Source organism: Drosophila bipectinata, chromosome XL (genome assembly GCF_030179905.1).
Source record: "Drosophila bipectinata strain 14024-0381.07 chromosome XL, DbipHiC1v2, whole genome shotgun sequence".
Lineage (NCBI taxonomy): Eukaryota > Metazoa > Arthropoda > Insecta > Diptera > Drosophilidae > Drosophila > Drosophila bipectinata.
Genome location: NC_091734.1, coordinates 6,660,186 through 6,687,069, shown reverse-complemented (window position 1 = coordinate 6,687,069; position 26,884 = coordinate 6,660,186). Strand labels below are relative to the sequence as shown.

Genomic DNA, 26,884 nt, shown 5'->3' with positions numbered 1-26,884 from the left:
CAGCCCTAGCAGTTGACCCTGCCGGTAGGCCACTATATATGGATACAGTCCGTTTTGGCAGCTGGTCACATTGTTGCCGTATAAAAATTTTGCTTGCGTTTGCTTCGCCACCGAATTTTCCCGTGTTTTGTGTTTTTCTCTTCTCCCTCAGCTAGCTAAAAAAAACAAATCGATATGGTAAGTGCGTGAAGTAGGCAACATGACACTTTGTATATTTAATAACAATTGAATGTTTACGGGAGCTCCTATTTCCCGCTTCGCCAGCAACGATGACGACGACGACTCATGTTTTCCTTTGTTTTGTTGTTTTTCAGGCAGCTTACACCGAGGATCAGTTGGCTGGTGAGTGCGTGTGTGTGTGTGTGCATCTGTGAGAGTGGGGCTGTGTGGGTTGGGTGGGTGTTGTCTTTGGGGGAAATGGGGCGCACAAGTTCAAAGTGCCAACGAATCGCAATATTTGCATGCGATTCTGGGACAGCACATCTGTGGCCCCCAAGCCAGCAATGTAGCAATGGTATGTGAAAGCGACGAAAAAGTATCTGTGTTAGTGTTACACATCTTCAGCGGCGACATACCTATAGGTATGTTGAATATGAATCATTGATAAAACAAATACGAGGGCAGCAGTGGCGGCGGCACAACTGGAAAGCAGCCATACGAATACGAAGACGAATATATGAATACGATCGCGATGACTCACCCGCAGAAACACTCAAAAACCGAAGAAAATCGGACGTCGCACCATTGAATTCCCTAGAAAAGATAATAGTAGTTTATAGAAAATATAAACCCTAAGAAATGTACACCCTTTGAGGCTATAGATTACTTTCTACGAATCTTAGTAATTGAGAAGCTCTATAGATCCTATACATTGGATGTAATTTTTCTAAAGACTATCATTTCCCAAGTAATCAATCAAGTTTATGAGGGACAAATTCCATCAAGTTCTGCCTAGAAACTTAGCACCCTTAGACTAGGGTATAAAACCGCGAAAAAAACCACAATTTGAAGGCATAGGATGTGGGCGATTAGATAGGCAGGAGAGGCGTCAGCTTGTACGATAATCACCCGGTTTTTTCGACCCGCCGGCAGCTCAACGAAAAATCAACTAATGCAACACCAATTGCAACTGCAACATGGCAGCGATAAGATCCGAAAACAAAAGTGACAGTGGGCCAGCTTCCATTTATGGCTGGGCCAGTCACCTTCTCTGGGTCACGTTTCCAATCCCAATCCAATCCCAATCCGATGCGATCGAATCTTTACGCAACTGGCGACACCGTTGTGATAACTTAATCAAAATCAATTGGTGTGTGTGTTTATTTGCCTGATAAGTCGGACCGATCCGATCCAATCCGATCTCTGACGTCAGCCCCCGTCGCATTCGATCATGTACATGCCACAAATATATATACTATATATGCGCTCACCTTGTTGCAAACTTTGGCTTTGCTCCGCCGATTCGCATTCGTCGCCTTTAGTCATCGCCAAAAATGGTCAAAAATTTGCTGGAATCGTTTGTTTTTATTGCCATTTTTGGATGTTGTATGCGCATGATAACCGAACAAAAACTGCCCCTCGGTCGTGCTAAAGCTTTAAGGTTGAAGAATATGGCATGCTCTTTTCGGTTGAGGTATACTTTTTAAACTCACTTCTCTCCCTATTATTTAAGTCCTCTTTAATCCACAGAAGACAAAACTTAGGCTTAATATGAGTTTGTAGGCCAAGAAACTGTTCCCTGACGATGTTTCACTTCGCACAGCCACTTTTCGAATGCCAAATGCTACTGCCCTGCTGGAGGAAAGGGCCGAATCCCACCCATTCGTGGTGTTTTTCCATGAAATCCGACTTGGATCTGTGCTTTAAACAACTGATTCTTCAACGAATCGTTATTGTAAACAAAACCTTAATACCCCTTTTTCATGGGATCCCAGCCCCAACTCCAGCCCGGGCCAGTTGCTTTTGCGTAAACAAGTTCTCCGATGAAGTGAGGGTATTGCATGGCAGTTAAGTGGGGAGGATTGCAGGGGGGCCGACAGAGTATCAATATGGTGGGGGAGAAGGAGGAGGCGCCGTCGGCAGTGGCGACGGGGCAGTGCCAGGCTCCAACCCGGGGCAGCTGGAGTTTGAGGCAGTGGCTTCAGTCATTTGGCCACTCGGTAGCTGGCAAGGTGGTGATCAAAGCGCAAAATCATAATAAAAGTCTGAATATAGGAAGATGTATTACTATACGGCTCATGTGAAACCCACATTCACCACACTGGAAGGTGGCACATTCTCTGCATCTGCAGTATCTCATCCATAATCTCTAATGTGTATTTTTTTTTATCACACACAGAATTCCAGGAGGCCTTCAACCTTTTTGACAACCGTGGTGATGGCAAAATCCAGCTCAGCCAGGTGGGCGAATGCCTCAGGGCATTGGGCCAGAACCCCACCGAGTCGGATGTGAAGAAGTGCACCCACCAACTGAAGCCCGATGAGCGCATTTCGTTCGAGGTCTTCCTGCCCATCTACCAGGCTATATCGAAGGCCCGCTCGGGGGATACTGCCGACGATTTCATCGAGGGACTGCGTCACTTCGACAAGGACGCCAGTGGCTACATCTCCTCGGCCGAGCTGCGCCACCTGCTGACCACGCTCGGCGAGAAGCTTACCGACGAAGAGGTGGAGCAGCTGCTGGCCAACATGGAGGACCAGCAGGGCAACATCAACTACGAGGAGTTTGTGCGCATGGTTATGAGCGGTTAGGAAGCAAGGAGATCCTTCGACACACACAACACACTAACTATCCACAGCACTTTTGAAACACACAATACACACACACACACACACCTGCCAAGCTAGCTGAGAGCCGTTCATTCCGCCATAAGTTCCAAAAATAAGAAAAAAAAAAAACTCCAACTCCATAATTCCAATTGAGAGCCACCTGCCCCCAGGAATTCCAACGAAAGACAAAGCCGAAAGCTGGGAGGAATGCATAGAAGCACAGAGAGGTTGGAGGCCACTTCCATTTCCAACTTACTAACCATCGATGTAGACATATAGGTTCTCGATTAATCACTAATCCACGTCTGTGAATTGTGCGTATTATTCTAAAAGAGAAAACGAAAACAGGAAAAATGTATAATTGCGTAATTATCCCGTAGTTCAGGCGTTCTTTTGTACCAATCACTCGATACCGATACATATGTCAAAACTTAAGAAAATATTTAAAAACAAGTGGAGCAAACAGCGAGAGTATCACGAAAAGTATTTGTAACTAAATTTAATATACGAAGTCAGCGGCGTATGTTTGAATTTAAATGCGCATTTTGAAGTTTTACATGTTTTATTTTTTTTAAATAATTTAATATTTGTATTTAATAAATAATTATTAAAAAGAACAAGTGAATGTGTAGGTCTTTTTACAAAAGAAACGTACTTAAAACTATTAAACCAATTGAAACCTTATATTGTGTTTTCTTTCCTTCTTTGGGATGATATTTAAAATTCTTATGAATAATAAATTATCCCTCTTACATTAGACTTTATCTTTTAATAGATTAGGAGACTCATTTATTTGAATGAATGAATAATATGCAACGCATATTAGATTATGATTCATGTTTTTAAAAAACCCGCCCAGAAATTACCAAGAAAAGCGTCTCACGCATTAAGCTTTTTGGTATATTTCGACTTTCCGTCTGGCCACACTGTCTCTTGTGTTCCAAAACAAAAGCGAAGATGTTTCCCGACAATTAATTAGTAACTAGCCGCCGCCGCAACTGATTTCCTTAATTAGCCGCTGCCCCAACACAGCTTGCATATACACCATGCCCCTGAACGCAGGGCCGGAGACTGGCGGCGGTAAGGGCGTAGTGGCCAGTGGCTCCCAGGAGCCCAGCTCGCCCGTCCAAAAGGTCTGGAAACCGGAGTGTAAGTCCAGGCAACGCCCTCCATGATCTGTTACTCACCAAGCTTCTCCGCATTTAGTGTACAAGATCCAGTTGGAAGCTCCGACTCCATTTCCATTGCGCTGTCTGAGAACCCTGCTGCCGCTGCCGGCTAAATCAAAGGCCGAGGCTGTGGAGGCCAATGACTCGGCTGTTCGACTTTATGGCTCTGAGTACCATGGCGTGATGGGTCACTTGGAGGCCGAGGAGCTGCTGGCAAATGGTCGCGAGGGAAGCTACCTCGTCCGGCGAAGTCCGCAGTCCGACGGATACTACACTCTCAGTCTCCGATTCAACAAGCGGACTAAACACTTCAAAGTGTTCTACAAGCCCGATAAAGGGCATTACCTTCGTGATCAGGACAAGTGCTTCGACTCGGTTCATGACATGGTGGCCGACGGACTGATCAACTTTCACATGGAGCTCCATGCCGGTCCGATTATTCAGCAGATTAACCAGCAGACCCGAAACTGCTATCAGCAGAGTCCCTACATGACGCTGAATGGGCGAAAGCTACGAGCACTGTCCAAGGAGATGGCTCCAGAGAAACCCAAAGATGCAGCGCAAACATCACTCCCCGCGCCAGGGAAGGACGACCAGACCGATGCGGAGCCAAAGCGGCAGTCTCAGCCCCAAGTTAGGTCTTCAATTCCAGCAGCTGCTGCAGCAGATCCCATGCCTCTGGTTTACGAAAAGCCGCATCAGTTCAAGGTTCGTATATTTCCATATAAGAACAATCTTCAATACTATCCTGAAACTCTTCTAGGTTCACACCTTCAAGGGCCTCAACTGGTGCGAGTTCTGCGCCAATTTCTTGTGGGGATTCACCGCCCAGGGTGTCAAGTGTGAGGCCTGTGGCTTTGTGGCTCACGCCAAGTGCTCCGAACTAGTGCCGCCCAAATGTGTGCCGGATTTGAAGCGGATTCGTGGTGTCTTCGGAACAGATCTAACCACCATGGTCCAGCTGGAGCAGCACCACCAAATACCTTTTGTAGTTCGCCGCTGTGTGGAAGAGGTGGAGGCGAGGGGCATGCTGCAGGAGGGAATCTATCGGGTTTCCGGCTTCGCCGATGAAATCGAGGCCTTGAAGCTGGCTCTAGACAAGGACGGCGAGAAAACGGACATGTCGGAGACGGCCTACGGGAACGTTAACGTTATTGCCGGAACGCTGAAGCTCTATCTGCGCCTGTTGCCGGTACCGCTGATCACATTTCAGGCCTATCCCAGTTTCATGGCTGCCGGCCGTAAGTGCTTGCGCCTTTGTTGATATTGTTATAATAATAAATATCTTCTTACAGGTAACAGCAACCAAGCTGAGCAGCTGACTCTCATGACCGAGGCAGTGCACCGCCTGCCGCCTGCCCACTACAGTTGCCTACAGTATATGCTGGAGCACCTGAAGCGCGTGGCCTCCCATTACGCCGTCAACAAGATGAACGAGCACAACCTGGCCACGGTGTTCGCACCCACATTGATAGCCACTCCCCAGCATATGACCAATCTCACCGAGGAGATCTTCATGCTATCCTCGCTCATCACCCATTGCAAAAAGATCTTTGCCTGATCCGCCTCCTCCTCCCAAATTCATGAAACCGAGTGGAATGGGCTATCCATTCCTCGTTCTCTTTTGCTTTGGCTCTACATATACTATGTATAACTATATAACACCTTAAAAACTATTCACACGACTCGATGATTCCACCAAAAATATAGCCTAAGATAAGGGTAAAGTATTAAGTAAGCATCCAAAAGATTTGGGAAAAAAGAAACCAGTAAGCACATCAAATGTTATGAAGGTCCAACGTTCGAATTTACCGATTTTGGTATTATTTTTTGGAGCATGTATTATGCGTCACAATAAACATATTTATTGAATTTATAAAAAAATGAATTCTTTTTGAATTATTTAATATTTTTTTTTTTTGAATTGTATATATTTGTTTTTTTTGTGAATTGTCTAATTTTTTTTGAAACTTTTTTGGAGTAATATTTTAAAATTGGTGAAACCCTGGAAAAGGCCATTGCTGAGCATGTGGTCATCCTTTGTTTGTAAACCAAGGTACCATAGACTAGGTTTTCAAAATTGACAAACGAATTTTGAGACTCGACCCGGTCGGAAGTTTAAAACCTTCATTCTCTAAAAAGTACTGAAATCAAAAGGACGTGTTCCGTTTGAACTTTTTGTGCTCTCATTTAACTTTTGTGTTTTTTCGTCGAGATTTTTTTTCGAGTTGAATTTTAAAAACCAAGTAAAGCAAAAGCTTGAAATGAAGGAGGTCAACAAGCAGGTTGAGAAACCCGAAATAACTGATGCCAATTTGGCCGTGAAAATGCGGCCCGATAGCCGTAGTCCAATGGCGGCAAAACTGAAGGAGGTGAAGAACCAGAAGCCGCAATTAAACGAGATGGCCAGTGGACTCGCGAACCTGGTGACTGCAGTAAGCAGTGCCGCCATGACTTCGAAGTCAAAGTAAGTTTCTTTCAGCTTTCTATCCTTAATTGGACCAATGCTTTGCAGACTTCAATGAAAAAACAAAGTTACAATTTATAGTAACCTTTATTTTCATTAGTTGCAATTTTTATAAATATGTATCCTTTTCAGGGACGGCAAGCTAAAGCTTGAGAATAACGATTCATTTGAGATGAATGCTCCCTCGGGAAGTGTTTCTCAAATGGATACTTTGCCAGCCCCGGAGGCTCCTCAGCAGCTTGAGGCCCAGCTCGGCGAGAACCAGATCCAACACGCCACCGATCACGGCGAGCATTTCAACTCGCAGGTCGGCTCTAAGATCGAGGTGGTGGTCGGCACGGTAGCTCCACCTGAGCCAATGAAAACTGAGGAGGTGACCGTTGCCGAGGTACCTCAGGAGCCACTGCAGGTTGTGCAGCTGCCGGTACAGCAGCAACCGGAGCATTCCGAATCGCAGGGTCCACAAGAAGCGGTGGAGCAACCAAATCCGGCAACCATGCCGGACGGAAGTTATGGTCTTTACGGCAGTCAGAAGCAAAGCACCGAGGAAGCCGGGTCTATGCGCGAGATCGGCATTGGCGACGGAAACTTGATCTTCCTAACTGGAGGCGATGGCCAGGCTAATTATAATGCTGGCGACTCGGTGGCCATCGGCCAGCGTTTGCCCATTTACGTACTGAACACGGACGAGAATGTTGTCCGCTATGTGCAGGATAGCGAGGGCAATGTACAGCTGGACATGGAAAGTGTAATCGAATACCTGCCGGAGGAGCATGACGGTCCGGTGGAGTCAATGAGCAACAATGGAGCCCCAGCTTCGCCGGAAGTGCATGCATCACTGCCACCACTACCACAACCTGTAAGAGGAGGCTTGCCGGATGCAACCCCTGAGATTGAAGCGTTAATAGAGGAAGGCCGTGTGATGGAGGCCCCTATGGTGGCAGCCCCTATGGTGGCAGCCCCTGTTTTGAGCGATGCTTATGAGATGATCAGCGATACGGAAGACGTCGATGGTAATGTACCAAGTACAAGCGGCCTGAGTAATCCAGGCTCGATAAATGTGAATACCTTTCATCCCGTCTTGGACTCCCCTTCTTCCCCGGATCCAGAAAATCCGACTGGATCCGTTTTGGATGATCAGGAAGGTAAGGCCGAACGCCGAGTTCCATCGGATCATGCTTACGCTAAAGGCACCTGGGATACGAGCAAGGGTTTCAAGAAAGATTAGTCTTATTAGCCGATTTTTATTTATCATATCTTGTTTATTATTGTAAATTGCCACAAAATACTATTATATAACAATACATCATGAACTATGGAATTCTTGGTTTTATAAGAAGAAATAAATAGATTTACGAATTTGTCGCCTAATTGAAATTAAATTCGTATTTTTGCAGTTTATCAGGTTTGCAGAGATCTTAGATACTGGAAGATATTGGAAGATATTACAAAATAGAAGAAATTCTTTACAGAAAAGTATCGTTCCAAAACATCTGTATATTCAAAAATATATTTAATTTTTTTTATACATTTTCTTAGCAACCTTTGAAAAATTATTCACTATTCCAAATTCATCCTGTAATTGTAACTTTCGTATTCGGCTCTCGTTTCTAAAAATCTTTTGTGACATTTTCTTTTCTATTAAAAAACAGAAGATATGCGGTCTTTCCATAAATTTGGTTTCTTCCACAAACGGTCCGAGTTGATGATTATGTTGCCTGAGGTGCACAAGCTGCGGGACATCTTTGAGCTGTTCGCATCCAAGGTGAATACGAGGAAGCAGACGATGATCGAGAAGCCTCCAGCCGAGTCAGGTATTGATGAAGGAGCCAATGGAGAAGAAGAAATACACACTGAAGAAGGTGGAGCAGGAACTGGAGGACAATCAAGGACGACAATCATTTATATTAATACCCCGACTATCGATATCTCTGATGTGGACGAATGCCTCCGCACTATGGGCTTATTTCCTAATGATCAGTGGCTTGGCAACCGCCTAAAAGAGCACCTGCGACGCCGCACAGAAATGGGACCAATGAGCACCCATATGGCTAGAAGGGTTGCCTTCGAACTAGTCCTCACGCTCTACTGCCAACTGGCAACCTTGAGCGAAAAGCTGAACGCCGACGAAGTACTGACAGCTTTGCGTAGCTGCGACCCCCAAGGAACCGGTGTCTTGTCCTACTCTGAGCTGCGCCATATGCTAACCAACGTGTGTGACCGCCTCGAGGAGGCGGAGGTCTTCAGCCTACTCCATAGTGTCTCGGACATTGACGGGAATGTCCACTACGAGCATCTGGTGAAGAAAATGTTCGACAGGGAAGCCCAGACAGAGGAGATGGTGCACCAGGCCAGGATCTATCTTCAGGCAATTGGCCCTAATGCCATCGACATGGACATGGCCAAAAGGGACGAGTTTATTGATGACCTGCGCGAGGCGGATCCCGGCAATACTGGCTACATCGATCAATCCACCCTGCTCAATGTACTCAATCGTGGCGAGGAACACTTCACCGGCGACGAGCTAAAGATTCTAACCAGTGGGATGATGGATGACGGGCATCCGGGTATAAACTACATGCGTTTTCTGCGCTTCGTCATGCACGAGTAAGCGGACCTGTCTGGTAGAGAATCGTTACTGGGGAAAAATCCCAAAGCTCATATGACATTTATTAAAAATAAATGCCAATTATTGCAAATATTACCTTGCAAACTTTTTTGCATTTATTTAATTTAAAGTCTGAGAAAATCTAAAGTCCAATTCCCTTTTCCTCTAATTCAAAATAAGCTTTAAAATTTATCGTATCGTTAGCATTCACTAGAGGTGGGTATTTTAAAATCCTTCGCTAGAGGCGGAAAATTTAAAACCCTGTTTATTTATCGATAGTTTTAGCTCGCTTTTTAGGGGTGGAGTCGCTATTTGCTATGGGTGGTCAGTTCGTCGATATTTTTAATTTATTTGCTTGATGGTGGTGGACCAATCCCATTTATTTGCAAGAAGCGATGAATTACACACCGGCTATCGATAGTTTTAGTTCACTTTGATACAGTTGGCAACTTTAAAATCATTTGCTGACGGGTAGGAATTCAAAACCTTCAAGAACTCTTCATTTTCGATGCAAATCTTAGTGTTTTTTTATTTGCTATTTCGCAACCAATATATATAGATATAGAAATCGTTTGAGGTACTCCGCTTGAAAATCGGATCAGAATTGTGGAAGATATAGACATCGCAGTGGGCCGTATGAGGGAAATCTGCATTTTCAAGGGGTCCCATCAGGAAAAATGGACAAAAAATTTAAAAAATATTTTGTGTCAGGATTTTGATGCAGAATGATGGAGAATCGATATAGAAATCGTTTGAGGTACTCCGCTTAAGAATCGGATCAGAATTGTGGAAGATATAGACATCGCAGTGGGCCGTATGGGGGAAATCTGCATTTTCAAGGGGTCCCATCAGGAAAAATGGACAAAAAATTAAAAAAATACTTTGTGTCAGGATTTTGATGCAGAATGATGGAGAATCTATGTAGAAATCGTTTGAGGTACTCCGCTTGAGAATCGGATCAGAATTGTGGAAGATATAGACATCGCAGTGGGCCGTATGGGGGAAATCTGCATTTTCAAGGGGTCCCATCAGGAAAAATGGACAAAAAATTTAAAAAATATTTTGTGTCAGGATTTTGATGCAGAATGATGGGAAATCTATACAGAAATCGTTTAAGGTACTCCGCTTGAGAATCGGATAAGAATTGTGGAAGATATAGACATCGCAGTGGGCCGTATGGGGGAAATCTGCATTTTCAAGGGGTCCCATCAGGAAAAATGGACAAAAAATTTAAAAAATATTTTGTGTCAGGATTTTGATGCAGAATGATGGAGAATCGATATAGAAATCGTTTGAGGTACTCCGCTTGAGAATCGGATAAGAATTGTGGAAGATATAGACATCGCAGTGGGCCGTATGGGGGAAATCTGCATTTTCAAGGGGTCCCATCAGGAAAAATGGACAAAAAATTTAAAAAATATTTTGTGTCAGGATTTTGATGCAGAATGATGGGAAATCTATACAGAAATCGTTTAAGGTACTCCGCTTGAGAATTGGATAAGAATTGTGGAAGATATAGACATCGCAGTGGGCCGTATGGGGGAAATCTGCATTTTCAAGGGGTCCCATCAGGAAAAATGGACAAAAAATTTAAAAAATATTTTGTGTCAGGATTTTGATGCAGAATGATGGGAAATCTATACAGAAATCGTTTAAGGTACTCCGCTTGAGAATCGGATAAGAATTGTGGAAGATATAGACATCGCAGTGGGCCGTATGGGGGAAATCTGCATTTTCAAGGGGTCCCATCAGGAAAAATGGACAAAAAATTTAAAAAATATTTTGTGTCAGGATTTTGATGCAGAATGATGGAGAATCGATATAGAAATCGTTTGAGGTACTCCGCTTGAGAATCGGATAAGAATTGTGGAAGATATAGACATCGCAGTGGGCCGTATGGGGGAAATCTGCATTTTCAAGGGGTCCCATCAGGAAAAATGGACAAAAAATTTAAAAAATATTTTGTGTCAGGATTTTGATGCAGAATGATGGAGAATCGATATAGAAATCGTTTGAGGTACTCCGCTTGAGAATCTGATCAGAATTGTGGAAGATATAGACATCGCAGTGGGCCGTATGGGGGAAATCTGCATTTTCAAGGGGTCCCATCAGGAAAAATGGACAAAAAATTAAAAAAATACTTTGTGTCAGGATTTTGATGCAGAATGATGGAGAATCTATGAAGAAATCGTTTAAGGTACTCCGCTTGAGAATCGGATAAGAATTGTGGAAGATATAGACATCGCAGTGGGCCGTATGGGGGAAATCTGCATTTTCAAGGGGTCCCATCAGGAAAAATGGACAAAAAATTTAAAAAATATTTTGTGTCAGGATTTTGATGCAGAATGATGGGAAATCTATACAGAAATCGTTTAAGGTACTCCGCTTGAGAATCGGATAAGAATTGTGGAAGATATAGACATCGCAGTGGGCCGTATGGGGGAAATCTGCATTTTCAAGGGGTCCCATAAGGAAAAATGGACAAAAAATTTAAAAAATATTTTGTGTCAGGATTTTGATGCAGAATGATGGGAAATCTATACAGAAATCGTTTAAGGTACTCCGCTTGAGAATCGGATAAGAATTGTGGAAGATATAGACATCGCAGTGGGCCGTATGGGGGAAATCTGCATTTTCAAGGGGTCCCATCAGGAAAAATGGACAAAAAATTAAAAAAATACTTTGTGTCAGGATTTTGATGCAGAATGATGGAGAATCTATGTAGAAATCGTTTGAGGTACTCCGCTTGAGAATCGGATCAGAATTGTGGAAGATATAGACATCGCAGTGGGCCGTATGGGGGAAATCTGCATTTTCAAGGGGTCCCATCAGGAAAAATGGACAAAAAATTTAAAAAATATTTTGTGTCAGGATTTTGATGCAGAATGATGGGAAATCTATACAGAAATCGTTTAAGGTACTCCGCTTGAGAATCGGATAAGAATTGTGGAAGATATAGACATCGCAGTGGGCCGTATGGGGGAAATCTGCATTTTCAAGGGGTCCCATCAGGAAAAATGGACAAAAAATTTAAAAAATATTTTGTGTCAGGATTTTGATGCAGAATGATGGGAAATCTATACAGAAATCGTTTAAGGTACTCCGCTTGAGAATCGGATAAGAATTGTGGAAGATATAGACATCGCAGTGGGCCGTATGGGGGAAATCTGCATTTTCAAGGGGTCCCATCAGGAAAAATGGACAAAAAATTTAAAAAATATTTTGTGTCAGGATTTTGATGCAGAATGATGGGAAATCTATACAGAAATCGTTTAAGGTACTCCGCTTGAGAATCGGATAAGAATTGTGGAAGATATAGACATCGCAGTGGGCCGTATGGGGGAAATCTGCATTTTCAAGGGGTCCCATCAGGAAAAATGGACAAAAAATTAAAAAAATACTTTGTGTCAGGATTTTGATGCAGAATGATGGAGAATCTATGTAGAAATCGTTTGAGGTACTCCGCTTGAGAATCGGATAAGAATTGTGGAAGATATAGACATCGCAGTGGGCCGTATGGGGGAAATCTGCATTTTCAAGGGGTCCCATCAGGAAAAATGGACAAAAAATTAAAAAAATACTTTGTGTCAGGATTTTGATGCAGAATGATGGAGAATCTATGTAGAAATCGTTTGAGGTACTCCGCTTGAGAATCGGATCAGAATTGTGGAAGATATAGACATCGCAGTGGGCCGTATGGGGGAAATCTGCATTTTCAAGGGGTCCCATCAGGAAAAATGGACAAAAAATTTAAAAAATATTTTGTGTCAGGATTTTGATGCAGAATGATGGGAAATCTATACAGAAATCGTTTAAGGTACTCCGCTTGAGAATCGGATAAGAATTGTGGAAGATATAGACATCGCAGTGGGCCGTATGGGGGAAATCTGCATTTTCAAGGGGTCCCATCAGGAAAAATGGACAAAAAATTTAAAAAATATTTTGTGTCAGGATTTTGATGCAGAATGATGGGAAATCTATACAGAAATCGTTTAAGGTACTCCGCTTGAGAATCGGATAAGAATTGTGGAAGATATAGACATCGCAGTGGGCCGTATGGGGGAAATCTGCATTTTCAAGGGGTCCCATCAGGAAAAATGGACAAAAAATTTAAAAAATATTTTGTGTCAGGATTTTGATGCAGAATGATGGGAAATCTATACAGAAATCGTTTAAGGTACTCCGCTTGAGAATCGGATAAGAATTGTGGAAGATATAGACATCGCAGTGGGCCGTATGGGGGAAATCTGCATTTTCAAGGGGTCCCATCAGGAAAAATGGACAAAAAATTAAAAAAATACTTTGTGTCAGGATTTTGATGCAGAATGATGGAGAATCTATGTAGAAATCGTTTGAGGTACTCCGCTTGAGAATCGGATCAGAATTGTGGAAGATATAGACATCGCAGTGGGCCGTATGGGGGAAATCTGCATTTTCAAGGGGTCCCATCAGGAAAAATGGACAAAAAATTTAAAAAATATTTTGTGTCAGGATTTTGATGCAGAATGATGGGAAATCTATACAGAAATCGTTTAAGGTACTCCGCTTGAGAATCGGATAAGAATTGTGGAAGATATAGACATCGCAGTGGGCCGTATGGGGGAAATCTGCATTTTCAAGGGGTCCCATCAGGAAAAATGGACAAAAAATTTAAAAAATATTTTGTGTCAGGATTTTGATGCAGAATGATGGGAAATCTATACAGAAATCGTTTAAGGTACTCCGCTTGAGAATCGGATAAGAATTGTGGAAGATATAGACATCGCAGTGGGCCGTATGGGGGAAATCTGCATTTTCAAGGGGTCCCATCAGGAAAAATGGACAAAAAATTTAAAAAATATTTTGTGTCAGGATTTTGATGCAGAATGATGGGAAATCTATACAGAAATCGTTTAAGGTACTCCGCTTGAGAATCGGATAAGAATTGTGGAAGATATAGACATCGCAGTGGGCCGTATGGGGGAAATCTGCATTTTCAAGGGGTCCCATCAGGAAAAATGGACAAAAAATTTAAAAAATATTTTGTGTCAGGATTTTGATGCAGAATGATGGAGAATCGATATAGAAATCGTTTGAGGTACTCCGCTTGAGAATCTGATCAGAATTGTGGAAGATATAGACATCGCAGTGGGCCGTATGGGGGAAATCTGCATTTTCAAGGGGTCCCATCAGGAAAAATGGACAAAAAATTTGAAAAATATTTTGTGTCAGGATTTTGATGCAGAATGATGGGAAATCTATACAGAAATCGTTTAAGGTACTCCGCTTGAGAATCGGATAAGAATTGTGGAAGATATAGACATCGCAGTGGGCCGTATGGGGGAAATCTGCATTTTCAAGGGGTCCCATCAGGAAAAATGGACAAAAAATTTAAAAAATATTTTGTGTCAGGATTTTGATGCAGAATGATGGAGAATCGATATAGAAATCGTTTGAGGTACTCCGCTTGAGAATCTGATCAGAATTGTGGAAGATATAGACATCGCAGTGGGCCGTATGGGGGAAATCTGCATTTTCAAGGGGTCCCATCAGGAAAAATGGACAAAAAATTTAAAAAATATTTTGTGTCAGGATTTTGATGCAGAATGATGGGAAATCTATACAGAAATCGTTTAAGGTACTCCGCTTGAGAATCGGATAAGAATTGTGGAAGATATAGACATCGCAGTGGGCCGTATGGGGGAAATCTGCATTTTCAAGGGGTCCCATCAGGAAAAATGGACAAAAAATTTAAAAAATATTTTGTGTCAGGATTTTGATGCAGAATGATGGGAAATCTATACAGAAATCGTTTAAGGTACTCCGCTTGAGAATCGGATAAGAATTGTGGAAGATATAGACATCGCAGTGGGCCGTATGGGGGAAATCTGCATTTTCAAGGGGTCCCATCAGGAAAAATGGACAAAAAATTAAAAAAATACTTTGTGTCAGGATTTTGATGCAGAATGATGGAGAATCTATGTAGAAATCGTTTGAGGTACTCCGCTTGAGAATCGGATCAGAATTGTGGAAGATATAGACATCGCAGTGGGCCGTATGGGGGAAATCTGCATTTTCAAGGGGTCCCATCAGGAAAAATGGACAAAAAATTTAAAAAATATTTTGTGTCAGGATTTTGATGCAGAATGATGGGAAATCTATACAGAAATCGTTTAAGGTACTCCGCTTGAGAATCGGATAAGAATTGTGGAAGATATAGACATCGCAGTGGGCCGTATGGGGGAAATCTGCATTTTCAAGGGGTCCCATCAGGAAAAATGGACAAAAAATTTAAAAAATATTTTGTGTCAGGATTTTGATGCAGAATGATGGGAAATCTATACAGAAATCGTTTAAGGTACTCCGCTTGAGAATCGGATAAGAATTGTGGAAGATATAGACATCGCAGTGGGCCGTATGGGGGAAATCTGCATTTTCAAGGGGTCCCATCAGGAAAAATGGACAAAAAATTTAAAAAATATTTTGTGTCAGGATTTTGATGCAGAATGATGGGAAATCTATACAGAAATCGTTTAAGGTACTCCGCTTGAGAATCGGATAAGAATTGTGGAAGATATAGACATCGCAGTGGGCCGTATGGGGGAAATCTGCATTTTCAAGGGGTCCCATCAGGAAAAATGGACAAAAAATTTAAAAAATATTTTGTGTCAGGATTTTGATGCAGAATGATGGAGAATCGATATAGAAATCGTTTGAGGTACTCCGCTTGAGAATCTGATCAGAATTGTGGAAGATATAGACATCGCAGTGGGCCGTATGGGGGAAATCTGCATTTTCAAGGGGTCCCATCAGGAAAAATGGACAAAAAATTTGAAAAATATTTTGTGTCAGGATTTTGATGCAGAATGATGGGAAATCTATACAGAAATCGTTTAAGGTACTCCGCTTGAGAATCGGATAAGAATTGTGGAAGATATAGACATCGCAGTGGGCCGTATGGGGGAAATCTGCATTTTCAAGGGGTCCCATCAGGAAAAATGGACAAAAAATTTAAAAAATATTTTGTGTCAGGATTTTGATGCAGAATGATGGAGAATCGATATAGAAATCGTTTGAGGTACTCCGCTTGAGAATCTGATCAGAATTGTGGAAGATATAGACATCGCAGTGGGCCGTATGGGGGAAATCTGCATTTTCAAGGGGTCCCATCAGGAAAAATGGACAAAAAATTTAAAAAATATTTTGTGTCAGGATTTTGATGCAGAATGATGGGAAATCTATACAGAAATCGTTTAAGGTACTCCGCTTGAGAATCGGATCAGAATTAAGGAAGATATAGACATCGCAGTGGGCCGTATGGGGGAAATCTGCATTTTCAAGGGGTCCCATCAGGAAAAATGGACAAGAAATTTAAAAAATATTTTGTGTCAGGATTTTGATGCAGCATGATGGAGAATCGATATAGAAATCGTTTGAGGTACTCCGCTTGAGAATCGGATCAGAATTGTGGAAGATATAGACATCGCAGTGGGCCGTATGGGGGAAATCTGCATTTTAAAGGGGTCCCATCAGGAAAAATGGACAAGAAATTTAAAAAATATTTTGTGTCAGGATTTTGATGCAGCATGATGGAGAATCGATATAGAAATCGTTTGAGGTACTCCGCTTGAGAATCGGATCAGAATTGTGGAAGATATAGACATCGCAGTGGGCCGTAGGGGGGAAATCTTCATTTTCAAGGGGTCCCATCCTAGCACTTATTAGCGGATATTTTAGGCATTTCGTATCCCATTCTAGAACGAAATACCATTGGCAAATCACCCTTTTCCCCTTCGACCCGTTAAAAATAAAACCTTTGCGTATTTAAAAGTGATTTTGTTGGCTTTTATTTATTACATAGAAGATATTCGCTTCGCTCTTTATTTTTTTTTTTTTTGTAAACAAGCCCTTTTCAATCCATTTGGGCTGGAGCAAAGGCTTGGGTTTGAGGAGGGGGATTCCAGGATTAAGAACAAGGGATTTTGGAATTTGAGTGGGGGGGAAGTGATTTATTTATGTGTTCATGTAACCTAGCATGTAGTACATTAGATAGGTGAATTGATTACAATTTAGGTTCTCCATTAGTTTCTCATCACTTTCGTCGCCTAATTAATATATTTTTAATGCTTTAATTGTAATTTTTTTGTTTTGTGGACGAAGGCGAGGGGTGCGAGTATGCAGTAAATTGCATACGAATATATATATAATTATATTCAATTTTATAATCAATAGAATATTGTGTATGTGTGATTACTTAGCTTAGGCTTAGGCTGCAAACATTGATTCAAACGCGTTTGCTTAGCTTTTCTATATTAATTGTTGTTTTCTGTATTTTGTATTGTGTTTTTATTTTCATCAAGTTCTTCAGCCATGTCCGATTCTGATTCAGATCATTGGCATTATCTTTAAAGATTTCAAATGGTTTGCATGTGTAATATAAGGATATTCTAAATGCACGCTTCTTCGAAAATACATATTTCATAGTTTTTTTTATATATTTTGTTTTTGCTTAAATTTGCATTGATCAACACAACAAATGAAAATCAGAAAATGTTACCATTTTGTATCCTTTCGTTTAGTTTTTTCAAATTATGTTTAAAAAAAAAAAGAGTTCGTGTAAGTGTATGTTTGTTGTCGGTTGCTTTTTCATCAGTTTTCATTTTCGATTCAGTTGTATGTTTTCCTTTTTTTAAAAAAAAAAACAAAAACCTAGTTTGGATAAATTGTTGGCTTGCTTTTGATTGAATTTATATTATATTATAATAAGTAGGACCTAGTGGGTATCCCCGTGTCGGGACATACACTTGTCGAATTGCAATCGAAATACACAATTAATTAGACAATAAAAACCGTAAAACGACGTCACAGTCTATCGCGTCGTCTATCGGGCTCTGACGTACTTCATTACGCAGCTGTTTTATCACAATGGGTTTGTTTTGGTTTTTTCAACATTTTTCTCCTCCCGATTAGTAGTTATATCTTAATCTTCGATCCGATCGTCCTACGATTTGCGGCCAAATGTGAATTTTCCAAATTCATTTGCTTATGACATACAATTGCTGCTTTTTTGCTTTTACCATTTTTTGTTCAACAATTCTGTTGCTGTTTTTTTTTTCACAGCTCCTAACTTTGGCGCTTAAAAGTATGCTTGTAGGTTTTCGTATGTAAATATTTCTCGTGTTCTTCACCCCTTCAGAGCCATGTCCTTGATTTCGCAAAACAATTATTCTCCAGATGATTCTCAAAGAAATGGTAATTTAAACTAAAAATCTCAATCTCAAAATATGCATTAAATTCGTCACTAATAAAACTAAAGATTTTTCAAAATAAATACCCTTAAGTACCGGGTATGATTACAAAATTGTGAACATGGCTTGTCGGGGTTGTATGTATGTGTGCCTAAGGAATGGGTGTATTGTGTGTGTTTGGTGTGTCTGTGTGTGTGTGTGTGTGTGCGGAGGGGTGCTGTTCTTTTTTTTTTTTGTTGGTTTTTTGCATTTTTGGCACTTGTGCGACAAAACCGCACTGTAACGGTAAATGCAATTCACTCGATCGCTTATACGACATAGATATATGTATGTCTATACATATATATGATATATTTGTTGGTATACAAAAACAAAGGACTTATAACAAATCAAAAGATTAAAACAAATAGGGACAAAACAAAAAAAAATTCAACCAAAAACGAGTGTACATTAGGTACAGTATATATATACTAAATATATATACATATGTGTGTGTGTGTGTGTGTCTTTAAACGATTTAGATCCCTAAGCAAATTAACGAAAACAGCTATACAAACTATCCAAAATAACGAATCCCGCATCTAAGTGGGCCTCTTTCTGGCGTTATTTATTCTTTTCCTTTTTTTTTGTGTCCTTGCTCCAAACCATTGAATTCCATTTTGTTTTTGGGCTTTAGTCTTTAGTTTCTTCAGTTATCATTTTTGGTTGCATTTTTTCAAAAGTTGCATTTCTATACTTTCAAAAATATATATGTGTTTGCAAATTTCTATCATTGATATAGGCGATTTTTTTTTTTAGTCAGGGGTACTGAGAGACAGAGATAGATAGAGAGAGAGAAAGTGAGAGAGAGCGATCGATCAGGACTTAAACGAAATTCGAAAGGGACTACGAATGCTTTCGTTACCTTTCCAATTATAATTATTATAGATTTTTCTTTGAGGAAATTAAGGAAGACGAATGCTTTCGTTACCTTTTCATAAATTTTTTTGTTTGGGGTCAGAGTTAACCTTAAATATTATCAGTTTCAACTTCTTTTGCTCTTTTTTTCTCGTTTTTTTTTTTTAAGTTTTTGGTTTCGTGTGTATGTTCCCCGTGTTTTTGCTTTTTTTTTAAGTTTTTGAGTTTGTTGTTTGGTTTGTTTTGTTTCGCAGTGTGTATACAACAACTTATAGATAAATACAATACAAATATCGCGCTCTATAGTTTTATTTCTTCAAAAAAAAGAATGTATGCCTCAAGTCATCCATAATACATATATATATTGTAGCCATCGGACATTGTCAATATATATTAGCGACAACGACAACGACAATAATACAAATACATAACATATACTCATATTCCTTTTCTGATTCAGACACTGATTCAGCTTCATTTTCAGTTTCAGTTTCAGTTTTTTTGCATTTTTTTGGCCTGGCCTGGCTGCGTTACTTTATTTAAATTGGTTATTTTTTAATTAGTACTTTTGTATTTTTCGTATGTTTTTTTGTTTTTATTCTTTATATAAGTCTATCACATCATCACAATTCGGTTGCATCGAAATCATAATTAATAAATGTAAAAAATAAGAATTAAACTCCCGCCCGACTCACGATATTTATGCATTTCCCTAGCAAATATTGCGTATACGCACCGAGTACATTTCGAATAAAAAAAAAATAACATGTACCCGCCGCCTAGCTCGGATTAGGAAATTGATTTAAATGAAAAGCACTAAATTAAAACAAAAGCCCCAGAAGAAACTATAAAATCAATTCAGAAATCAAATTAAAAATTTAAAAATATATATCTTCCTCCTCCATATCCTTCCGTCTATGAATGTAAGTTATGTATATATATTTTTATACATATAAAAATCGAGTTTCCCCTCTTTTATTGTATATTTAGTTTTGCTTCAAAGAGATCCTTGTGTTGACGATATATAGATATATAAATATTTTCATCTATTTCCTAATAAAGAAACGTATACGTAGAAAATCATAAGACAAGAAATCAACAATTTTATAAAATTTTCCTCTTTTCACTCCCCTGGTCCGGCTAACAAATATAAATATCTATATCTATATATATGTTTTATATATATACATATATATGTATGTGTCTGAACATTTAATATAATCTACTTGATTTTAAACTATTTTTCTTAAATTTTTTTTTGTGTAGAAAATCCCTTGTGTCGGTTCCGTCTCCTGAACTGAAAGATATATATGTACAAATATGTACATTGAAAGAGATCTATATATCGGAGGAGGACAACAACAGCAACACCTGGGTACTGGATACTGGACACCTGATACCTGGACAATTAACTATATATATATGTTGGGAGTTTCATTTTGTTCTTCATGTAACCCGGAGAGCTGCCAATCAATTCACAATTCATATACTTTCTAAACACTTTCTATTAAAATAATAATCGAAATAATCGTTTCTTAATGAGGGGGAAACGGGTGAAGAAGCTATCTTTGTTGGCAATATTCTCTGTTTTGGAATAGTCAGAAGTATGTATTATGTTTGCTGTATTATTATTATCATTATTTTCGTGTGGCATTGCTTGGCATCATTATATTCGATTCTTGATCGTTTCGTTCTCATTCCCGAATTTTTTTTGTTTGAAAATTAGTTTTTCCTCTTGTTTTTATGGATGAATGTGGCGTCTTTTCTTTTTTTCTTCATAAGCTTTGTCCGGCTTCTGATCTGATCTTTGGTCAATTCTTGTAATTAATTTTAGTTTTCAAGTATTTGCATAGAACTTTTGAAAAAACATCATTGATTTATGCGAATGTGTTTGGGGGGACTCTATCATCAAATCCTATGGTCGTTTGTTTGTCTTTTCTTAAACAAAATGAGTTAGTTTTGCTTTGAATCTTCGATAAAAATCAAGCTCAAATCTACATATATATATCGAATACACACATATATGCATCTTAAAAACGGGAAATTAAAAATGATAACTATATAATTCTGAAGCGTATGTAGTATGTGTGTTGTGTGTGCGTATGTTGGGTGTGTCTTCTGTCATTTGTGTGTTTACATTTTATTATTATTATTTAGTTTCTATTACATACTTCCTACCAAAGCAGCGCTGCCTTTCCTCGAAAATTTCATATCATTTTTTAAGTTTCATTTTTTTTTTTTTTAATATTTGTTTCTTAAATAATTAGAAAACGAAAACTATATGCGATCTGCAATCTGCAATCTGCGCCTGCGTCTCGAATTGAATTTGTGTAGAATTTTGTCAGTTTTCCATTGTTGTAATTGCCTTGTTGCAAATTTAGCACGGATATACGTGTACATATCATTCAAAAACAAAATAATTAATTCCATTTTAATGTGTTATTATAAGCAAACCGTACATTTCTTACCAACCAAGCTAGTGAAAGAGTCGTTTCCACTGCCCTGCACATATTTTTTTAGATTTTCAAATTCAGATATTTTTGTTTTGGTTGCGTGCTTGTGTCCTCTGTTGTGTAAAAACTAAATACACATGAATATATCACTAAATTAACAGTTTAGTCTGTACCGGAGTTTAGATTTACGTTAACAAAAAATTGTAATGCATCTCGATGCCGAGGCAAAATGAAACAAATTAGAATAATCCTACATTCGAAGAACATGCAACTGTCAGATTTTGTTTGGTTTTGAAAAGTTTACGAACTAATTAATGTATTCTATTTTCGAGTTGGGGTTTCTTTTTTGTTTTACCTCGTTGAGGATCTGTGTGTTGGGCTGTTTTGTAGAGTGTGTCCTTTGGTTCAGGTGTTATTGCTGTGGATATACAAAAGCAATTTAGTTTCAAGGATAACCACCATTTAGGAGGCATTCTGGACACTCACCGCTGTCTGTGTTTTTGTGATAATCAGCCCCACAGTTGAAAAAGAAAGGAGAAAATGTGAAAAAATAAATCAACTTCTACCCGAAGTCGAGCAAATAGAAAAAAAAAATACATAGTTCATAATAGAAAAGCTAGTGTGAGGATGGGTGTCTAAAGTGTAGAATAAAAAATGAACATTGTGCTCTTGGGTTAGCAAAAACATCCTTTATCTGGTTTTCATTTTAGATACTTTCTGATAGCATATAAGCATTTCACGCAATTTGCACTTTGCCTTTCGATGAGCATTTTGTATTCACGACTTGACTGACATTTACGTTCTGGATGTACTTCGGTTAGATATTCGGTTCATTGTCCGTGTTATATGGTTCTAGTTCTTGTTGCTTTTGACGTTGATCAAATTGATGTTGATGTTGATGTTGTTGCTCTCCGCTGTCCACTGTCCCGCTGTTCACTATCCGATATCGATTTTGATGACTAAAATTATATTCCCGTTAACTGGTCGATCGAACGCCTTAGTGCTGTCCGGTTGGCTCGATCGGCTGGCCCGGTCCTGGTCCAGGTGCCGGTACAGCCGGAGCGAATTGATGATGTTGAGTAGCATAATAGGTGGCCGGCATGCTGAACTGATTGGCATACGGATTGGTGCCGGGTGCGGCTGTAGTGGCCAACACACCACCGGCAGCATCGTACATATAGGTGGCAGCACCCGGTGCCACGGCCGCAGCCCGTCCGGCGGCTGCTGCAGCTACGGCAGCCACAGCCGCTATCGGTGGCGAATTGGCCGGAGTATAGTGCACCAGTGGTGTTGTTACGGTGGCCGGCGGCGGCGGAGCAGCGTACTGCTGCTGTTGCTGTTGTGGCTGCGGTGGTGCCTGGTTCTGCTGCTTTCCATCGTCCTTGGATGACTTTGACTGTTGCTGTTGCGACATCGGTTGTTGCTGCATCTGCTGCTGCTGCTGTTGCTGTTGTGGCTGATAGTGGTGCACACCGCCTCCACCCTGCTGTTGATAATCCCGTTTGGGATACTGCTGGAACCGTGGCGGCATGCCTCCAGCTCCGGCTCCTGGCGGTACGAATTGACCACGACCGCGATACCCCTGTGGCGCCATGAACGGAGATGGTCCGCCCTGCTGGGGACCCATATGCGGTTGGGGACCAACACCGCCAGCTCCACCGGAGCCACCGACAGCTCCACCGTTACCACCAGCTCCAACACCGCCGCCACCGCCCTGGTGGCCCATTATGGCACGTGGTCCTCCGTTATTGAACGGAGCACGAGGGCGATAAGCATTCCCGTTGCGCTGTTGTCCGTCCTGATGGTTCATTTGATGGTTCATGCGGTTCCAGTTGCCACCGCCGCCTCCAGCACCGTTCTGCTGATAGCTATTACCGCCTGCGTTGTACTGCTGATAGCCACCACCTTGCGGTGGTCCGCCGCGATTATTGTTATAACTATTGCCGGCCTGGTAGTTCAATGGATTGTTGTTGCGTTGCTGGTAGCCGCCGTTGCGATGGTCACCGCCTCCACCACCGGAATTGTTCCAGCGCTTGTTGCCGCGATAGCCGCCGGAGCTAGGAATCGAGCGAGCCAGATCGAGGAGCGCCTGCGAGGGCGTCTGGCCGGCTTCCTCCAGCACTGAGATAAGCTCACGGGCCTGCTTGGCATTGTCCGGGGTAAAGAATGTATAGGCGGTGCCCAGCTGCTGGCAGCGTCCAGTGCGACCGATGCGGTGCACATAGTTCTCCGACGAATTCGGATAATCGTAGTTGATCACGTACTGCAAGTCCTCGACGTCCAAGCCGCGCGAGGCCACGTCCGTGGCAATCAGAATGTTTGACTTGCCATTGCGGAAGTCCTTGAGCACCGAGTCGCGTTCATTCTGGGTCTTGTCGCCGTGTATGGAAGTGGCAGTGTAGCCTTCAGTACGTATGATCTGCAAGATGTCCTCCACCTGGACAATAATAATGATTAGAAAACTATGGAAAGGAAGAAAATAATCCAAATCTTACCTTAATTTTGGTTTCAACAAAGATAATAATCTTGTTGCCGTTGTTGGCAGCATTGTTGGTGGTGGGAGCGATCTCCTTTAGCAAACGCACCATGCGCTGCGGCTTCTCCATCTCGGTGCAGATCTCGACTATCTGGCGTATGTTGTGGTTGGCCGACAGGCTCATCGACCCAATGTTTATTTGAATGTAATCGTTTAAAAAGTCACCGGCAAGAGCCTGCACCTCCTTGGGCCAAGTGGCGGACCACATGACCACCTGACGATCTGGCCGGATCTGTTCAATGATCTTGCGAATCTGCGGCTCAAAGCCCATGTCCAGCATGCGATCGGCCTCGTCTAGCACCAAGTAGGTGCATCTTTGTAAATTAGTGTTGCGGTTCTCGAGGAAGTCAATCAGGCGTCCAGGAGTAGCGATGATCACCTCAACGCCGCGTTCCAAGTCACGGGCCTGCGGCACTTTCGACGACCCGCCAAAGATGCAAGTGTGTCGGATCTCTGGCTTGCACAGGTGGCCATAGTCTCTCACCACCGACTGGATCTGCTGAGCCAGCTCACGGGTGGGCGCCAGCACGAGAGCCACCGGTCCTTCACCGCGCAAGATTGGCGGCTGATTGCCAATGTGCACAATGGCCGGCAACATGTAGGCCAAAGTCTTGCCAGATCCAGTCTGGGCAATTCCGACCAGATCCCGGCCGCTCAAGGCGATGGGCCAGCCCTGCGACTGGATGGCTGTCGGCTTGGTGAAGCCCTGGCGTTTCATTTCATCAATGACGTGACTCGGCAGTGAGCACTCCTCAAAATTGGCCACCGGGTGCGGTAAGTCGCTTCCGGAAACGGTAATTTCCAGTTCACGGCGCATATCGGCCACCTGCTGTTCGGTCTTGGCCAGCGTATTGGGGTGGATTTTGTAGAAGTCCTTTTGGAACGGCTCCAAGTTAAGCCACACGGGCTTGACAAGATTACGGCCCGGGTTCTTGGCCTTCTCTCGTTGGATTTCGGCGCGTTCCTCCTTGGAAAGCATGCCCAAGGCGGCGGCGTTATAGTTGCCGCTCTGATAGCTGCCACCACCGCCGTTGTGCGGTTTCTGGTAGCGCTGTGCGTAGTTGGGGTTCTTGCCACGAGGTCCGCCGTAGCCACCCCCAGTACCACCGCTGCCTCCAGGGCCACCGTTACCGCCGCCCGGTCCAATGCCATTGCCGGCATAAGCGACACCGTTCTGCTGGCGGTACGGGTTTCCGCCGCCGGCCGATGGATTACCACCGGCCATACCGATTCCATTCTGGATGCCATAGGCCATTACACCGTAGGGCTGACCAAAGTGCATACCGCCAGCGGCTCCGGCTCCTGGAGGAGCCCCATTACCGGCACCGGCAAAATTATTGCGTGGATAGTAGGGGCGTTCGTGGCGCGGACCACCACCGCCACCCCCGCCGCCGCCAGCGCCGCCTTGGCCACCGTTTCCATAATAACCACCTCCTGTGTGTTGTTGAACGCCCCCGGCGTTGGGTGCATATGCTCCGGCGTACATCGCGTTAAATCCTGACTCCTAATCGGAAAGTGAAACGAAAATAGAAAAAAAAAAACGAAACTGACGTGAAAATACTAATAGACGCACTCGCGTAGTACTTTGTACTTTATAAATAATTTAATTATTTTATTAGAATTTAGATTTTTTTGTTTCCGTTTTTTTGTGTGTTCGCGTTAGCTCTATCTCACCGAAAGTTATAGCTGCCGGGTTGGTGTGTAAATGTAAATGGACTAATGGATCGAATGGAAAAGGGTAGCCTACTTGGAAGCTAAATCGGAGCTCTGTTTTTGAAACACAAAAAATTTATGGATGTATGTATGTATGTGTAATAGATATATGTAATACCCAAGATATACATATATATGAATTTATACATATAAGTAAAGTATCGAAACCGGGTGGAGACCGTAACAAGAGTCGGAGGACACCCACCCACCACCGAAAAAATCAATACAGCATCGCACGGCCGAAAACGAGATGACGATAAAAGAGAACGGTGGGTGATAGCGAGAGCGGGTGGCCGCAAGCGGCGAAAAAGAGAGGCAAAGAGACAGAGCGTTTCCGAGAAAGGAAGCACCGCCGCCGCTCACACAATCACAAGATAATAATAAAAAAAAAAGAGAAAAAAAGAAATGCACTGTTTTTTCACGCCTCGAAGAAACTTACCTTTTTTCCTGTTGGCTGCCTTCTGTGTAAATTTTGAAGAGCCTGACTTGTTGTGTGGGCTTCAATTTATGTAGTTATGCCCTGCTACTGACATTTGCTGACAGCTCGATTTGGTCGGTTCAGAAGCCTCTTCGATTTTTCGATTTTCCTTTCCCTGACTCGCTCGGTCGTTTCGGTTTTCTTTTTCTAGCTCACTAAAAGCACGCCTCTTTTTTGCCGTGAATTGTTTGTTTGCCGTGACTTTACCTTTCCACGGAAAAGTAACCGTAAAGCTAACTAAAGTTTAGTTGGTTTAACTAATACTAATCTTGTATTTTAGGTATTTTATACAACAAAAAAAAACGCGTCTATAGTTCGCTGTGAAACCATCGACAGCGAAAACAGCGTTGCCAATCGCCGCAGAGCTGCCAGACATGGAGGAATTCAAGTTCCACCACTAAAGAAGCATGTCTGATATTTAACCGGGTAGAGATAGCGGTTAAAAAGCTCTATCAATTAAATCTTTAAATGATTGTACCAACTTTCTCAAGATGGATTTGCCAATAAATATTACTATCTATGGGTAAAATATGACTTAATATGGTCAATTTTCTTAACCCGCAAAAC

At 41.8% G+C, this 26,884-nt stretch overlaps 5 protein-coding genes and 1 long non-coding RNA gene across 11 annotated transcripts; 4 read left to right on the top strand and 2 right to left on the bottom strand.

Moving 5' to 3' along the window:
- The first annotated feature begins 25 nt into the window (after positions 1–25).
- Positions 26–3,453, top strand: Mlc-c (Myosin light chain cytoplasmic). Of its 2 annotated transcripts, XM_017237502.3 has the most exons (3): positions 26–177; positions 315–342; positions 2,339–3,453. In XM_017237502.3, exons 1-3 carry the CDS (start codon positions 175–177, stop codon positions 2,749–2,751), a joined length of 444 nt encoding a protein of 147 aa, XP_017092991.1. In that variant the 5' UTR covers positions 26–174; the 3' UTR covers positions 2,752–3,453. The 2 variants fall into 2 exon arrangements, with proteins under 2 accessions (XP_017092991.1, XP_017092989.1); XM_017237500.3 differs by lacking the exons at positions 26–177; positions 315–342 and adding an exon at positions 2,151–2,267.
- LOC138926129 (uncharacterized) lies at positions 177–1,803 on the bottom strand. Of its 4 annotated transcripts, none has more exons than XR_011442562.1 (3): positions 1,431–1,803; positions 701–753; positions 177–641 (listed from the first exon to the last, which is right to left on the bottom strand). It is a non-coding gene; the product is annotated as an uncharacterized lncRNA (long non-coding RNA). The 4 variants fall into 4 exon arrangements; XR_011442616.1 differs by having other exon boundaries at positions 177–575; XR_011442516.1 differs by having other exon boundaries at positions 177–753; positions 1,431–1,593; positions 1,653–1,803.
- Positions 3,454–3,689: 236 nt separating the features above from the next.
- RhoGAP5A (Rho GTPase activating protein at 5A) lies at positions 3,690–5,826 on the top strand. Its single transcript, XM_070277588.1, has 4 exons — positions 3,690–3,918; positions 3,976–4,646; positions 4,702–5,179; positions 5,234–5,826. Exons 1-4 carry the CDS (start codon positions 3,816–3,818, stop codon positions 5,497–5,499), a joined length of 1,518 nt encoding a protein of 505 aa, XP_070133689.1. The 5' UTR covers positions 3,690–3,815; the 3' UTR covers positions 5,500–5,826.
- A 206-nt stretch (positions 5,827–6,032) lies between these two features.
- Positions 6,033–7,726, top strand: LOC108122705 (uncharacterized). The gene is made up of 2 exons (XM_017237426.3): positions 6,033–6,405; positions 6,538–7,726. Exons 1-2 carry the CDS (start codon positions 6,203–6,205, stop codon positions 7,631–7,633), a joined length of 1,299 nt encoding a protein of 432 aa, XP_017092915.2. The 5' UTR covers positions 6,033–6,202; the 3' UTR covers positions 7,634–7,726.
- A 230-nt stretch (positions 7,727–7,956) lies between these two features.
- On the top strand, positions 7,957–9,134 carry LOC122321059 (uncharacterized). Its single transcript, XM_043210130.2, has one exon. The coding sequence runs from the start codon at positions 8,063–8,065 to the stop codon at positions 9,014–9,016; it is 954 nt and encodes a 317-aa protein (XP_043066065.1). The 5' UTR covers positions 7,957–8,062; the 3' UTR covers positions 9,017–9,134.
- Positions 9,135–17,687: 8,553 nt separating this feature from the next.
- mahe (maheshvara) lies at positions 17,688–26,658 on the bottom strand. Of its 2 annotated transcripts, XM_017237600.3 has the most exons (4): positions 26,279–26,658; positions 24,086–25,630; positions 22,077–24,027; positions 17,688–22,008 (listed from the first exon to the last, which is right to left on the bottom strand). In XM_017237600.3, the coding sequence occupies exons 2-3, from the start codon at positions 25,610–25,612 to the stop codon at positions 22,588–22,590; spliced, it is 2,967 nt and encodes a 988-aa protein (XP_017093089.1). In that variant the 5' UTR covers positions 25,613–25,630; positions 26,279–26,658; the 3' UTR covers positions 17,688–22,008; positions 22,077–22,587. The 2 variants fall into 2 exon arrangements, with proteins under 2 accessions (XP_017093089.1, XP_070138328.1); XM_070282227.1 differs by lacking the exon at positions 26,279–26,658 and having other exon boundaries at positions 24,086–25,794.
- Between the last annotated feature and the right edge of the window lie 226 nt (positions 26,659–26,884).